The sequence below is a fragment of the Sus scrofa genome, chromosome 13 (genome assembly GCF_054392235.1).
Source record: "Sus scrofa isolate SSC_HxYL_T2T_F1_AM1 chromosome 13, Sscrofa_HxYL_maternal_Yorkshire_Landrace_v2.0, whole genome shotgun sequence".
NCBI lineage: Eukaryota > Metazoa > Chordata > Mammalia > Artiodactyla > Suidae > Sus > Sus scrofa.
In genome coordinates this window covers 137,854,341-137,871,419 of record NC_139395.1, presented here as the reverse complement: position 1 = coordinate 137,871,419, position 17,079 = coordinate 137,854,341, and the positions used below count along the sequence as shown (strand labels likewise).

The 17,079-nt window shown below is 40.7% G+C and overlaps 1 protein-coding gene across 2 annotated transcripts in view; it reads left to right on the top strand.

The window, feature by feature from the left end:
- EHHADH (enoyl-CoA hydratase and 3-hydroxyacyl CoA dehydrogenase) overlaps nt 1–16,855 on the top strand; it is a 57,869-nt gene extending 41,014 nt beyond the window's left edge. Inside the window, exons 6-8 of one of the 2 annotated variants that reach the window (XM_084990597.1) lie at nt 974–1,315; nt 7,929–7,982; nt 13,734–16,855. In XM_084990597.1, coding sequence (XP_084846723.1) covers nt 974–1,315; nt 7,929–7,981 — 395 coding nt within the window. In that variant the 3' untranslated portion in view covers nt 7,982; nt 13,734–16,855. The remainder of the gene's footprint in view (nt 1–973; nt 1,316–7,928; nt 7,983–13,733) is intronic. The other variant, XM_021069979.2, reaches the window with a different exon arrangement.
- Nucleotides 16,856–17,079: the final 224 nt, after the last annotated feature.

Here is a 17,079-nt window from a genome sequence, read left to right as displayed (position 1 = left end):
AAAATTTTATAACTTTTGCTCTTTAGATTTCTAATCCATTTTGAGTTAATTTTTTATATGTGGTGGTAGATAAGGATCTAAGTTTTTTATTTGTTTGGGGTTTTTGTTTTTGTTTTTGCATGTGAGTATCCAGTTCTCCTCAGCACCGTTTGTTAAAAAAAAAAAACCGAAAACCTCCTTTCTCTCATTAAATTGTCTTGGCGCCTGTATTGAAAATCAATTAACCATAATTATAAGGATTTATTTCTCAATTCTCAGTTCTTCTCCATTGATTTGTATGTCTATCCTTGTGCCAGTACTTCACTGTCTCCCTTTTAGGCATTTTAAAGTTTTTGTTACTGTTTAATAATGGAGTCAAAATTATTTTCAACCTAAAGTATTATTAATTCATAACTATTTTCTTAAACTTAATAACAGGTTAATATAATTAATATATTGTAATATTATCTTGGCCTTGGAGTAAAAGCAAGATGCGACTTTTGTGTCTCAGGTAACTTGAAATTGCTTTGAATCTATTAAGTTCTTTATTTTTTAAATTTTTTTAGGGCCGCACCTGTAGCATATGGAAGTTCCCAGGCTAGGGGTTGAATTGCAGCTGCATCTGCTGGCCTGTGCCACAGCCACAGTAGCAAGGGATCTGAGTCTCATCTGCAACCTATATTGCAGCTTTTGGCAATACCAGATCCTTAGCCCACTGAGAAAAGCCAGGGATTGAACCTGCATCCTCATGGATGCTAGTTCTTAACCCACTGAACCACAGCGGGAACTCCTGAATCTATTAAATTCTATCTTATAGGACTAAGTTACAAAGATGTCAGAGATTTTGGCATTAATGTTATATTAAGTGTCTTGATGAGTAGGATTTAATTTTGTATTTTGAAGTTAAACAGGTTATTATTAGTAGTGTATAACACATATTCCCTTGGTATAGGTAATATTTCCAAAAATCTGATTTTCTTTCTTATTCTTTCAGATCAAACTCTAGAATCCCGTAGAATCTGCAATAAGTCAGTTCAGAGCTTGTCCAACATGGACACCATTTTCAGTGAAGCCCTTTTGAAGATGCGAAAGCAGTACCCTGGGTGCCTTGCTCAGGAGACTTGCGTCCGTGCAGTCCAGGCCGCTGTCCAATATCCCTATGAGACGGGCATCAAGAAGGAAGAGGAGCTGTTTATGTACCTTCAGAAATCAGGGCAGGCTAGAGCCCTGCAATATGCTTTCTTGGCGGAGAGGAGTGCAAATAAGTGGTCCACTCCCTCTGGAGCATCCTGGAAAACAGCATCGGCACAGCCCATCTCCTCTGTTGGCATTCTCGGTAAGAACATGGGTAAAGTCACTCCCCAAACCTGCATGTGTAAAGTGCCACCATTTGATTAGGGCCACCAGGTGCCAGGCTCTTTGCTGAGCATATGACGTGTTTTAGCTAACCTAATTTTCATTGCAGCCCCTGAGCTGTATTTTTAAATGTGAGGCCTAGAAACATCAACCTCCGCAGTGAGCTAATTAAACCCAAGTCACTTGATTCCATGTCTGTCTGATTCCAGACTCTGGGCATTAAAAAACTCATTTCTTGCTGTTGGGTTGTATAAGTTGCTTATATATCCTAGAGATTAAGTCCTTGTCGGTTGCATTGTTTGAAACTATTTTCTCCCATTCTGTAAGTTGTCTTTTTGTTTTCTTTTGGGTTTCCTTTGCTATGCAAAAGCTTTTCAGTTTGATTAAGTCCCACGGGTTTATTTTTGCTCTTATTTCTATTGCTTTGGGAGACTGACCTGAGAAAATATTCATGATGTTGATGTCAGAGAGTGTTTTGCCTATGTTCTCTTCTAGGAGTTTGATGGTGTCCTGTCTTATATTTAAGTCTTTCAGCCATTTGGAGTTTATTTTGGTGCATGGTGTGAGGGTGTGTTCTAATTTCATTGCTTTGCATGCTTCTGTCCAGGTTTCCCAGCAATGCTTGCTGAATAGACTTTCTTTTTCCCATTTGATGTTCTTGCCTCCCTTGTCAAAGATTAATTGACCATAGGTGTCAGGGTTTATTTCCGGGTTCTCTGTTCCGTTCCATTGGTCTGTCTGTCTGTTTTGATACCAGTACCATGCTGTTTTGATGACTGTGGCTTTGTAATATCGCTTGAAGTCTGGGAGAGTTATGCCTCCTGCTTGGTTTTTGTTTCTCAGGATTGCTTTGGCGATTCTGGGTCTTTTGTTGTTCCATATAAATGTTTGGATTGTTTGTTGTAGTTCTGTGAAAAATGTCATGGGTCATTTGATAGGGATTGCATGGAATCTGTAGATTGCTTTGGGTAGTATGGCCATTTTTACAATATTGATTTTTTCCAATCCAGGAACATGGAATATCTTTCCACTTCTTTATATCTTCTTTGATTTCTTTGATTAAAGTTTTATAGTTCTCAGCATATAGGTCCTTTACCTCCTTGGTCAGGTGTATTCTGAGGTATTTGATTTGGTGAGGTGCAATTTTAGAAGGTATTGTATTCCTTTTCTAATATTTCATTGCTGGTATACAGAAATGCGACTGACTTCTGAATGTTAATCTTATATCCTGCTACTTTGCTGAATTTATTAATCAGTTCCAGTAGTTTTTGGGTTGAGTCCTTAGGGCTTTCTATGTATAGTATCATGTTGTCTGTGTACAGTGACAGTTTTATCTCTTCTCTAAGACTCATATTGCAACAGAACAAAGGGTAGGGGGGAAAAATGTATACATGTAAGGATAACTTGATCCCCTTGCTGTACAGTGGGAGAAAAATAAATTATAAAAAAAAAACCTAAAAAAAAACCTAAAAAAAAAACAAAACTCATTTCTCCCTCTTCCATGTCTCTCATTCCTGGGTTCCCCAACAATGATTACTATTTGTGCCACATTTCAAGATGTGGCCTGTCACTCCTCTGGCTAGGAATTTAGAGTGAAAGCCTCTGTCTTTCTTGTCCTTAGAGCCACTTCTAGTTCAAAAACACTATCCTCAGATTCATCTGAGCCCTGACATAGTGGCTTTCCTACTTTTTCCCCTAACTGCCCCCTGCCCCCAAATGTCTTCTTTCCTCAGAAGCTAGCTCTCTAATTGGCTTCTTTGGACCATTTTCCTAAACGTTGCTTTCTCCTAGTCTTGGCCCAAGAATGGTCCTGGGTGAATTCTAACCCTCTTAAAATGGTAGGTGAAATGTTGTATATATCAGATTGTGTACAGTCTTCTTGGGATGGCATGAGTCCATAGTTTACTCAAAGCATCAACTTCCTTAACCCTCACCCAGCTCTCTGGGTCACCCACCCAACTTGGAGGGGAAGAGCCCTCTCTACATCTCTTCATCCTGCTGTTGTCTCAGTCAAGTTTAGGAATAAAATAGTGTGTCTTTAATGCAAATACACTGTGCTCCTTCTAACCCTGACTCTGTTCATCTGTGATTTTTTTTTTCTTTTTTTCTACAGCTGCCTGTGCAGCATGTGGAAGTTTCCAGGTTAGGGGTCGAATCAGAGCATAGCTGCCGGCCTACACCACAGCCACAGCAACGCAGGATCCCAGCCACATCTGCAACCTGCGCTGAAACTTGCAGCAGCACCAGATCTTTAGCCCCCTGAGCAAGGCCAGCGTCAAACCCGCATCCTCACAGACACTATGTTGGGTTCTTGACCCGTTGAGCCACAACGGGAACTCCCACCCATGATTTTTTTAAGGAGATGGATAAATAGTGTGACAAAGAACTATGAATGTCCATTTGTTTATACTCTTTCAGGAACACCAATATTTGCTTCTAGTTATTTACTTACCTGTTTCTTCTTCTCTGTATTCCTTCAAGCCAAGAATAATTAATGCAAAATAATAGTAAACATTTTAAGTTTATCAATATTATGTTTGTCAATCATTGTTTGAGAGGGTCCTTATAGTTTTTTTCCAAAGACCTCAGGTTTGTGTCTGACATGGATAGTTTAAAAGTTTGAGGTTTTTTTTAAGTATACCCTACATTGTTTTGAAAAATCACTTAACTGTGTAGAAGACAACGTGGATAAAAAGGAAGTGAGAGAGTTTGGTCATTTTCCCCTTGTTCCTGATTATCCACATACAGCTCTCCTCTTGGTCTTTGCAAAGCAGCCTCCCGCTGCGCCCTGTGTCCTCTGGACCGTGCCCACGGCCTCATCCGTTTCCCTCACAGCTTCCTCCTCTGTGTCCTGCCTGAAACCTGGCTTACCCTGGGCACCCGCTTCTCCTGAAGCCCCCTCAAGAGAATGCTGCTACTTCTGCCACACACCATGGACCTCACTGTCACTTTCCAGTTCCCCCGTCAGACTGCGGTTCCTTCTAGGACACCCTCCTCCGTGGTCCTGCCGGCTGGTTTATTACTTAATCCCTCCTCATCACTAACAGTGCTCCTCTCATGTGCCCTCATTTCAGAGGCTCACAGTTACCCCTTTGGCCCCAATCCTGCTGCCATCTGATTGTCTCATCATCCATGTGAATAATTCAGCCCTCCTGTTTCTGGGTTCCTTGGCCTCCTCAGGTCCAGTGACAGTCACCTCACTTCACTTCCATGGCCCACAGTGATGGCTTCACCACAGGCCTTGTCTTTATCCTGAACATTTGTCCACCTCTAAAACATGAAATCTCACTTTTCCATCACAGCCTTGTATCTTTCCATGTCCCTTTCTCAGTTGTTATTCCAACTACATTTGTTACTTGATCAGCTCCTCTTATCTTTACTTTCTTCTCTATTTGGTTTCATGTCCAGAGTCATTGCTTCAGCCACCCTCTTGCCTATGTCCTCAAACTCCATGATTGATCGTCCTTTCACTGTGCCCCCTGATGAGCCCAACTTTGCATGTCCGTGAGCACAGATCAGGTTCTCAGATCAGGTCAGCACCACTGCAAGCTCATGATCTCCCACCTCTCCTGGGCTCTCAGGGCTGTTGGAAGGGGAGAAGACTGCAGTTGACCAAACAGTGCAGAACCAGTAGTAAAGCATCCCTGATTCTTTATTTGTGCCTCTGAGTAGAAGTGACTCTTGACCAAATTTAATTTCATGGCAGTTCATGGCAGTAATTTGGCCTAGGAGCAGGACTTCTTGCCCCTGCGTGTGTGTGTGTGTGTGTGTGTGTGTGTTTAACGAGGAAAAATTAGGAAACTAAATTCAATGTTAATACAATATATACCTGTGAAAACATAATTACCAACAGTGAAAAGCGTGGTTTTTCAACCTTTCGTTCTTGATGACTTTAGGACCACAGGTTGTGACAAGAGAAATGAGTAGCTCAGAACTTTTGGAAAGCAGTATTGTTTCATGTATATTTTGATTTAGTGATTAAACGAATTTGCAGTGTATAGAACTAAAGAAGATCTAAAATTATAGCTAAGTGGGGTTATCAGACACAACTTAGAATAGATTTACAAGGAGATCCTGCTGAGTAGCATTGAGAACTATGTCTAGATATTCATGTTGCAACAGAACAAAGGGTGGGGAAAAAAAGGTATACATGTAAGAATAACTTGATTTCCTTGCTGTACAGTGGGAAAATAAAATAAAGTAAAATTACAGCTAAGGGAGTTCCTTTTGTGGCTCAGCAGAAACGAACCTGACTAGTATCCATGAAGGGATCCATGAACCTGATCGCTGGCCTCCCTCAGTGTGTTAAGGATCCAGTGTTGCTGTGAACTGTGGTGTAGGTCACAGATGCGGCTCGGATCTCATGTTGCCATGGCTGTGGTGTAGGCTGGCAGCTGTAGCTCTGATTTGACCCCTAGCCTGGGAACTTCCGTATGCCCCAGGTGTGGCCCTAAAAAGCACAATAAATAAATAAGTAGATAAATAAAATTATAGCTAAGGCACTTCTAAAAAGCATTAACTGGCCCACTTTGTGGTTGGATTATGAGTTGTTTGGAGCCCCCAAAGTCCTTCAGCAGACCTTCTCTGAGAGGTGAATGCTAAGGAGCTCTTCTCCACCTTTCCCAGGTGGCTTTCCCTCCCTGCTCTTTCTGAGGTGTCACCTATATATCACATTATACTTTACAAAGCACTTTCACATAAACTTCTCATTAGTTCTTATTGTCCTTGTGAGATTGTAATCTCTGTATGGTAGCAATTTTGTATGAAGCTTGGGACAGAGAGCTAAGAGGCCAGGGTCTTGAACCCCACACTCTGTCTCCTATTTACCCACACTAAAGTTTGCCCCAGCAATGAGAGCTCTCCAGCACTTTTGTTACCGAGTGAAACACAGATGCTTATTAAATTTGGAAAACTAAGCACTTTAAATAATTTAATATATATTAAGTATTTTAATACAATTTAAAAATTAAACATATTCCAGAGAAACTAAATCAATGATTTTTTTTTTTTTTTTTTTTAGGGCCTCACCCGCAGCATATGTATGTTCCCAGCCTAGGGGTCCAGTTGGAGCTGTAGCTGCTGGCCTACACCACAGCCACAGCCACAGCCACAGCAATGCCAGATCCAAGCTGCGTCTGCGACCTACACCACAGCTCAATAGCAACACCGAATCCTTAACTCACTGAACAAGGCCAGGGATCAAACCCGAGTCCTCATGGATACTAGTCAGGTTCATTAACCACTAAGCCACAATGGGAACTCCTAAATCAGTGATTTCTGATGACTGATAATATTCTATATTCAAAACCAAACCCCACAGGGGATTAAGAGATACCAACTACTATGTGCAAAATAAATGTTATAAGGATATATTGTATAGCACAGGGAATATAGCCAATATTTTATATAACTTTATTTTTTGTTTTTTAATTTTTTCTTTTTTTATTGTGGTTGATTTACAATGTTCTGTCAATTTCTGCTGTACAGCAAAGTGACCCAGCGATACATATATATACATTCTTTTTCTCTCATTATCCTCCATCATGTTCCATCACAAGTGATCAGATATAGTTCCCTGTACTATACGGCAGGATCTCATTGCTTATCCATTCCAAATGCAATAGTTTGCATATATTAAACCCAATCTCCCAGTCCATCCCACTCCCTCTCCCTCCCTGTTGGCAACCACAAGTCTGTTCTCCCTGTTCATGAATTTGTTTCTTTTCTTGTAATTAGGTTCACTTGTGCCATATATTAGATTCCAGACATGTGATGTCATATGGTATTTATCTTTCTCTTTCTGACTTACTTCACTTAGTATGAGACTCTCTAGTTCCATGTTGCTACAAATGGCATTATTTTGTTCTTTTTCATGGCTGAGTAGTATTCCATTCTGTATATGTACCACATCTTCTTAATACATTCATCCATTGAGGGACATTTGGGTTGTTTCCATGTCTTGGATATTGAGAGTAGTGCAATATTTTATATAACTGTAAATGGAGTATAATATATAAAAATTTTTAATCACTGTGTTTTACATCTAAAACTAATATAATGTTACAAATCAACTATACTTCTATTAAAAAAAATCCTCAAAGCTTGTCAATGTGAAGTATGGAAGAGCTTTCATAAAGCTGTTTCATCACAGTGGGTTGATTAGGTAACAGAAAACCTGCTGCTGTAACATAACAATCTCCAGTGGCTTAACGCAATGAAGATGTATTTCCTCCTCACTCCACAAATTCTTTCTAGGACCAAGTTCTTCCCAACCAGCAGCTCTGCCCTCCTCCTGGACAAGGTCAACAAACTTTCCATCAAGTACCACATAGTAAATATTTTAGGCTTACTCACTTTTAGGCTTTCTCAACTCTGCTACTGAGGACAAAAATGACAGTACAAAAACAAATTAGTGTGATTGATTCCAGTAAAACTTTATTTATGGATACTGAAATTTGAATTTGATATAATTTTCATGTGTTACAACATAGTCTTATTCTTTTTCTTTCCAATAGATTATTTCATTTATTTCTGCTCTGATCTTAATTTTTTTTCCTTCTACTAACTTTGGGTTTTGCTTGTTCTTTCTCTAGGTGGTTTAGGTATAAATTTAGGTTGTTTATTGGAGATTTTTCTTGTTTCCTGAGGTAAGCCGTATTGCTATAAACTTCCCTCTTAGAACTGCTTTTTCTGCATCCCACAGATTTTGGATAGTTGTGTTTTCATTTTCATTTGTCTCTAGATATTATTTGATTTCCTCTTTGGTTTCTTCAGTGATCCATTGGTTGTTTAGTAGCATATTATTTAGCCTCCACATGTTTGTGTTTTTTGCAATTTCGTTTCTTATAGCTGATTTCCAGTCTTATAGTGTTGTGGTCAGAAGAGATGCTTGGTATGATTTCAATTTTCCTTTTTTTTTTTTTTTTTTTTTGTCTTTTTTTCATTCTTCTTCTCTTCTCTTGTGGTTGGATGACTATCTTTTTTTTTTTAATGATTTTTATTTTCTCCATTATAGTTGGTTTACAGTGTTCTGTCAATTTTCTACTGCACAGCAAAGTGACCTGGTCACACATATATACATACATTCTTTTTCTCACATTCTTCCATCATGCTCCATCACAAGGGACTAGATATAGTTCCCAATGCTATACAGCAGGATCTCATTGCTTATCCATTCCAAATGCAATAGTTTGCATCTATTAACCCCAAATTCCCAGTCCATCCCACTCCCCTCCATCCCACTGGCAACCACAAGTCTGTTCTCCAAGTCCCTGAGTTTCTTTTCTGTGGAAAGTTTCATTTGTGCCATATATTAGATTCCAGATATAAGTGATATCATTTGGTATTTGTCTTTTGGTTTCTGACTTAATTCACTTAGTATGAAAGTCTCTAGTTCCATCCATGTTGCTGCAAATGGCATTATTTTGTTCTTTTTTTATGGCCGAGTAGTATTCCATGGTGTATATGTACCACATCTTCTTAATCCATTCATCTGTTGTTGGACATTTAGGTTGTTTCCATGTCTTGGCTATTGTGAATAGTGCTGCAATGAATATGTGGGCATAAGTGTCTTTTTTAAGGAAAGTTTTGTGTGGATATATGCCCAAGAGTGGGATTGCTGGGTCATATGGTAGTTCTATATTTAGTTTCTTGAGGTACCTCCAGGTACCACTGTTCTCCATAGTGTTTGTACCAATTTACAGTCCCACCAACAGTGTAGGCAGTTCCCTTTTCTCCACACCCTCTTCAGCATTTGTTATTTGTGGACTTATTAATGGCCATTCTGACTGGTGTGAGGTGGTACCTCTTAGAAGTTTTGATTTGCATTTTTTTTTGTCTTTTTTTGCTATTTCTTGGGCCGCTCCCGAGGCATATGGAGGTTCCCAGGCTAGGGGTCGAATCGGAGCTGCAGCCACCGGCCTACGCCAGAGCCACAGCAACGCGGGATCCGAGCCGCGTCTGCAACCTACACCACAGCTCACGGTAACGCCGGATCGTTAACCCACTGAGCAAGGGCAGGGACCGAACCTGCAACCCCATGGTTCCTAGTCAGATTCGTTAACCACTGCGCCACGACGGGAACTCCTGCATTTTTCTAATAATCAGTTATGTTGCACATTTTTTCATGTGCCTACCGGCCATCTGTGTATATTCTTTGGAGGAATGTCTATTCAGGTCTTTTGGCCGTTTTTCAATTGTGTTGTTGATTTTTTTTTTACTGTTAAGTTGTATAAGTTGTTTGTATATTTTAGAGATTAAGCCCTTGTATAGGGTTTGGATTTTTTTTTTCCTGTTTGTGTGTGTTATCTAGATTTTTGGTTTGAAGTTACCATGAGGTTTTGATATAGAGGTCCATATATATATACGGGGGTCCATATATATATAAGGATCCATATATATACAGGGGTCCATATATATATATATAGACACACACAAGATTTTTTTAAGTTGCTGGTCTCATAATTGCAAACGCATTCCCAGTATCCTGCATTTGTACTCTCCTCTTCTCATGATTGCTGATTTTGATGTATTTGTGTGTGGATGATTTCCTACCTTTACTATACATTTGCCTTTATTGGTGAGCTTTTTCATCTGTAATTTTCCTGTTTCTAGTTGTGGCCTTTTCCACCTAGAGAAGCTCCTTTAGTATTTGTTGTAAAGCTGGTTTGGTGGTGCTGAATCCTCTTAGTTTTTGGTTATTGTAAAGCTTTTGATTTCTACTTCCAATCTGAATGAGAACCTTGCTGGGTAGAATATTCTTGGTTGTAGGTTTTTTCCTTTCATCACTTTAACTATATGGTGCCATTCCCTTCTGGCCTCCAGTTTCTTTTGAAAAAAAATCAACTGATAACCTTATCAGCATTCCCGTGTATGTTATTTGTTGCTTTTCCCTAGCTGCTTTCAGCATTTTCTCTTTGTCTTTAATTTTGGATAGTTTGATTAATATGTATCTGAGGCATTCCTCCTTGGGTTTATTCTATATGGTATTCATTGTGCTTCCTGGATTTGAGTGAGTGATTCCTTTCCCATGTTGGGGACATTTTCAGCTATTATCTCTTCAAATATTTTCTCTGGCCTTTTCTCTGTCTCTTTCTGGCACCCCTACAATGTGAATGCTGGTGAATTTAAAGTTTCCCCAGAGTTCTTTTAGACTGTCCTTATTTCTTTTCTTTATTTTGTTCTGCATCAGTGGTTTCTACCAGTCTGTCTTCCAACTTGCTTATTCGTTATTCTGCCTCCTATATTCTGATATTGATTCCTTCTAGTGAATTTTTCATTTCAATTATTGTATTGTTCATCTCTCCTTATTTATTCTTTAAATCTTCTATTCGTTAGACATTTTCTTGTAATGTATCAATCTTTGCCTCCAGTTTTGTGTTTTTGTTTTTTTTCCCAAGATCTTGGATCATCCTTACTATCATTACTCTACAGTCTTTTTCATGTAGGTTATCTCCACTTCACTTAGCTCCCCTTTTGGAGTTTTGTCTTGTTCCTTCATTTGGCTCATACTTCTCTGATATTTCACTTTGTCTAGCTTTCTGTGTGGTCTCCTTTTTGCTGGCTACAGGGTTGTAGCATCTCTTGCTTCTGGTGTCTGCCCCCTTGTGGGTGAAGTTGATGCAGAGGCTTGTGGCTGGCTTCCTGAAGGGAGGGCCTCGTGTCTGTCCACTGGGGGGTGGAGCCTTGTCTCTGGGTGTGATTAGAGGAAGTTCCTGAGAGGACTTTAGGCAGCTGTGGGTGGGGCTGTGTTCTCTCCTTCTTTGTTGTTTGGCCTAGGGCTTCTCAGCCCTGATGAGTGGGGCCAGGTTTTTCCGAAATGGCAGCCTTAATGGGTGCTCAGGCTGTTGATTATTCCCTGGGACCACTGCCTCCAATATCCTGCTCCCACAGTGAGCCAAGGCCAACCCATGCTTCCCCAAGAGACCCTCTAAGAAACCCTCCATGTCTGAGCCAAATTCTTTTTTTTTTTTTTTTTTTTTTTTTGTCTTTCTATCTTTTTAGGGCTGCACCCACAGCATATGGAAGTTCCCAGGTTAGGGGTCGAATCGGAGCTGTAGCTGCTAGCATACACCACAGCCACAGCAACACCAGATCTGAGCCCTGTCTGTGACTTACACCACAGCTCACAGCAATGCTGGATCCTTAACCCACTGATTGAAGCCAGGGATCAAACCCGTGTCCTCATGGATGCTAGTTGGGTTTGTGAACCACTGAGCCACGAAGGGAACACCATGACCCAGATTCTTATAGAGTTCCTGCTTTGCCATGGAACCCAGTGCACATAAAACCCTGTGCGTACCCTCTCAGAGTGGAGTTTGCTTCCTTGAATCCTGTGGTGCTCCTGTGCCCAAGCCTCACTGGCCTTCATTGCCAAATGCTCTAGGGGCTCCTTCTCCCAATGCCAGACCCTCAGGCTGGGGAACCTAATGTGGGGTACAAACTCTTACTCCTGTGGGAGAGCCTCTGTGATATAGTTATTTTCCACTCTGTGAGTGGCCTACATGATTTGTTTATATTGTGAAAGTGCCCCTCCTATCATCTTAATGTGGTTTCTTAATGTGTAGGATATCTTTCTTGGTAGCTTCCAGTCTATTTCGTTGATGGTTTGGTGTTTTCATGAGGTGTGCTTGAGTCCTTCTACTCCACCATCTTGTCTGGAATCCAAAAGTTTTGATATTGGGAAGAATAACTCTTCTGAATTTGTTCTTCCTTTTCTATATTGTTTTGGTTATTCTGTATTCCTTATATGTCTATATGACTTTTGTTGTTGTTGTTGTTGCTTATTTTTTTAGGGCTGCACCTGCAGCATCTGGAAGTTCCCAGGCTAGGAATTGAATTGGAGCTGCAGCTGCTGGCCTATGCCATAGCCACAGCAATACCAGATCCAAGCCATTTATGCGACCAATACTGCACTTCACGGCAACGTCAGATTCTTAACCTACGGAGCAAGGCCAGGGATCAAACCTGCATCCTCATGTATCCTAGTCAGATTTGTTTCTGCTGAGCCACAATGGGAACTCCTCTATATGACTTTTAAGATCAGCTTGTTTGGAGTTCCCATTGTAGCTCAGCAGGTTAAGGACCTGACATAGTCTCCGTGAGAATGCGAGTTCAGTTCCTGGCCTCACTCAGTGGGTTAAGGATCTGACGTTGCCATTAGTTGTGGTGTAGGTCACAGACTCAGCTTTAATCTGGTGTTGCTGTGGCTGTGGTGTAACCAGCAGCTGCAGCTCTGATTTTACCCCTAGCCCAGGAACTTCCACATGCCTCAGGTGCTGCCCTAAAAAAAAAGAAAGAGGAATACCCGCTGTGGCGCAATGGAATTAGTGGTGCCTTGGCAGCGCTGGGATGCAGGTTTTATCCCCAACCCAGCACAGTGCATTAGGGATTGCTGCAGCTGTTGCTTAGGTTGCAACTATGACTTGGCTCTGATCCCTGGCCTGGGAACTCCATGTGCTGCAGGGCAGCCAAAAAGAAAGAAAGAAAGAAAAAAGATCAGCTTGTTAATTTCTGCAGAAAAACAGCTAGAGTTTTGATAGTGATTGCACTGGATCTGCAGATCAGTTTGGGGTGTAATACCATCTTAAAAATATAAAGTCTTCTAATCCATAAACATGGACATCTTTTCATTTATTTAAGCTTTCTTTAATTTATTTCAATAATGTTTTTCGGGCTTTAGTGCTCAAGTCTTACAGTTCTTCCTTAAGCTTGTTCTGAAGTATCTTATTCTTTTTAATGTTACTATAAGTGAAATTGTTTTCTTTTCTTTTCTTTCTCTGTCTCTGTCTCTCTCTCTCTCTCTTTTTTTTTTTTTTTTTTTTTTTTTTTGTCTTTTTGCCTTTTATAGGGCTGCTCCTGAGGCATATGGAGGTTCCCAGACTAGGGGTCTAATCAGAGCTGTAGCCACTGGCCTACTCCAGAGCCACAGCAACGCAGGATCCGAGCCGCGTCTGCAACCTACACCACAGCTCACAGCAATGCTGGATCGTTAACCCACTGATCAAGGCCAGGGATTGAACCCGAAATCTCATGGTTCCTGGTCGGATTCATTAACCACTGAGCCACGATGAGAACTCCGAAATTGTTTTCTTAATTTCATATTCAGATTGTTTGTTGCTAGTATATGAAATACAATTGATTTTTGTATATTGATATTGTATTCTGTAAACTTGCTGAACTTTTTTATTAGAATTTTGTGTGTGTGAATCCTACTCATTATTGTATCCTTTGGAGCACTTAATACAATACCCAGCTTTACCTAGTATTCAATTCATTTGTATTCCTTGAATTGATCTCTTTGACTGCAACATTACCACAGAAGCCTTCCATTAATTGAATAATTTCCCAGTTCCCAGTATCATTGAATCATTCTTTTTCTCCTTTACTTTTATCTACAGGCTTGGGAACGATGGGCCGAGGCATTGCTGTTTCTTTTGCAAAGGCCAAAATCCCCGTGATTGCTGTAGAACCAGACAAGAAGCAACTAGAGAATGCCAACAAGATAATAACCTCCCTCTTGGAAAAGGAAGCATCCAAAATGCAGCAGAGTGGCCATCCTTGGTCAGGACCAAAACCCAGGTTAACTACATCTATGAAAGAGCTTAGTGGTGTAGATTTAGTCATTGAAGCAGTATTTGAGGAAATGAACCTGAAGAAACAGGTCTTTGCTGAACTGTCAGCCGTGTGCAAGCCACAAGCATTTTTGTGCACCAATACTTCCGCCCTGGACATTGATGAAATTGCTTCTTCCACCAATCGTCCTCACTTAGTCATTGGCACCCACTTCTTCTCACCAGCTCATGTGATGAAGTTGTTAGAGGTTATTCCCAGCCGATACTCTTCCCCCACTACCATTGCCACTGTTATGAATTTATCAAAAAAGATTAAGAAAATTGGAGTAGTTGTAGGCAACTGTTTTGGATTTGTTGGAAATCGAATGTTGAAGCCTTATTATGATCAGACATATTTCTTATTAGAAGATGGCAGTATGCCAGAGGAGATAGATCAGGTGCTGGAAGAGTTTGGTTTCAGAATGGGACCTTTTAGAGTATCTGATCTTGCTGGGTTGGATATAGGTTGGAAATCTCGGAAAGGGCAAGGTCTTACTGGACCTGCATTGCCTCCAGGAACTTCTGCCCGAAAGCGAGGCAACCAGAGGTACTGCCCAGTTCCTGATATGCTCTGTGAATTGGGACGGTTTGGCCAGAAGACAGGTAAGGGTTGGTACCTTTATGATAAGCCATTGGGTAGGATTCACAAACCTGATCCCTGGTTTTCCAAATTTCTGACACAGTACAGAGAAACCCATCACATTGAACCACGTGTCATTAGCCGGGATGAGATCCTTGACCGCTGCTTATATTCACTCATCAATGAAGCATTCCGCATCCTGGAAGATGGGATAGCAGCTACCCCAGAGCACATTGATGTGGTCTATTTACACGGGTATGGATGGCCAAGGCACAGGGGTGGGCCTATGTTCTATGCTTCCACAGTTGGGTTGCCCACAGTGCTAGAGAAGTTGCAGAAATATCACAGGCAGAATCCTGATATTCCCCAACTAGAGCCTTGTGACTATCTGAAAAAACTGGCTTCCCAGGGAAACCCTCCCCTGAAAGAATGGCAAAGCTTGGCAGGACCCCCCAGCAGTAAGTTGTGATTCAGCCTTTTGGGTTTTGACTCACATATTGGCATCAGGTAATGCTTGCTGAATTTCATTGAAATTAAATCCAAGATCCAAAGTAAGAGGGCTCTGAAATACAAAGCAAAAGGAATAATCAGTTGGCTAAACTTCCTCTTTGGGTCTTCTGTCTGATGGTAATTCTAATGTCAGATCTTCAGGAATGTGCTTCTTATGCCTCAGAATCTGTCCCTAACAGATAAATGACTTTAATCACGGGGAATAAACTTGTGTTAACACCATAATAGCTAAGGAGAAAGCCTCAGGAATAAGTTGAGGTTCTCAAATTCTTTGATCTTTGGAGGAATATATCATCAATTGTTAACTGATAAATGCAGCTGAGTCCTAAATTCATTCTGAGACCTTTCAGCCTCACACATGTAGGAAGTCTTATGGACCCTTCACTCAACAGACATTTATTGTGCCCCCCTGAGCATCTTGCACAGCACTCAACAGATCTAGAGTCCAGAGGGGCATTAATCCTGCAAGGAAGCTGGGATAAAGATCAGTTCATAGCCTCAGAGGTGGAGCAGAGATGGTTGGCAGGGTAGAGTCGGCAGTGAGGGTCTCTATGCATGAGTTGAAAAGCTGCCCAAGGAGAGGCAGAGGCGATAACCAGAGACAAGGTATCAACAGCAGAACAGTGTTAATGCTGTAGGCCAAACACAGTTGGGAATTGGTGAGGAAATCACAATCTTCCCACCAGAATGTGGAACTCAGGGTAGTGTGGCAAGTCATGCTCAATAACCATTCCTGTCCAAGGCCCATGTGCATAGTTGTCTTTGCTGTTTGTTCCCAATGTTTGATGGTAATTTCCTCAGGACCCAGGATGTCTACAACCTGGTCAGTCAGTCTTTCTTTCTCTCTCTCTCTCTTTCTTGGCCCATACTTGTGGCATAAGGAAGGTTCCCAGGCAAGGGGTCCAGTCAGAGCTATAGCTGCCAGCCTACGCCACAGCCACAGCAACACTAGATCTGAGCCCCGTCTGCAACCTACACCACAGCTCACTGCAACGCTGGATCCTTAACCCACTGAGCGAGGCCAGGGATTGAACCTGCAACCTCATGGTTACTAGTCTGATTCGTTCCTGCTGCACCACAATGGGAACTTCAACCTGGTCTTTCTTTACTCATATTCAAGAAGGAGTAAGTCGTTGACTTAGTATAAGAAGAGATCTCAGGGATCTAACCTCCTTCGACTATGTGATAGAGTAATGGTGCTAGTTCCTCTGTCATGACAGTTCCGCTGTCACCCCTTTGTTGGGTGTGAAATGGTCACAACTTGACAAATCTAAAATTATTACAGAAAAATTTCTTATAGTTTTGTTACAAGAATTCTTCTCTTTTTACTTTTTGCCTTGTACAGTTAAAAGTTGAGGGGCTGGTCAACATCAAAACTTATACACATGTTTATAGCAGAATTACTCATAATAACCACAAGTTGGAAACAACCCAAATGCCCATCAACTGATGAATGGATAAATAAAATGTAGAATAGCCATACAATAGGATATTATTTAATTATAAAAAGAAATTAAGTGCTCATACATGCTACATAATGAACCTTGCAAATATTATGCTAAGTGAAAAAAACAGGTAAATATATTAAGATAGAAGCAGATTATAGGTTGCCTGAGGCTGGAATGATTGGAGGCTGGGGAGGGGAGTGATTGGAATGGGTACAGGGTTTCTTTGGGGGTTGATTAAAATGTTCTGAAATTATTGTGGTGATGGTTACTTAACTCTGTGAATCTACTAAAAACCATTGAATTGTAGACCTTAAATGGGTGAACTGTATGGTATGTGAATTATATCTTAATAAAGTTAATAAACAAACAAATGGGCTTAAGTTATTATCCTTCAGGGTGATGTAAATAAACTTTTTTGTAATATTTTCATCAGTTAACCCCAAAAATATTACCAAAAGTTCTGATGGAGAAATCCTGAATGAATATAGTACACATTTTCCATTGTAAAAATCAAACTGAAAAAAAAAAAACTTCTGGAGTGTGATTTGAATTGTAGTTAAATTTAGAATAATTTTTGAGATGAGTATTGCTGGAT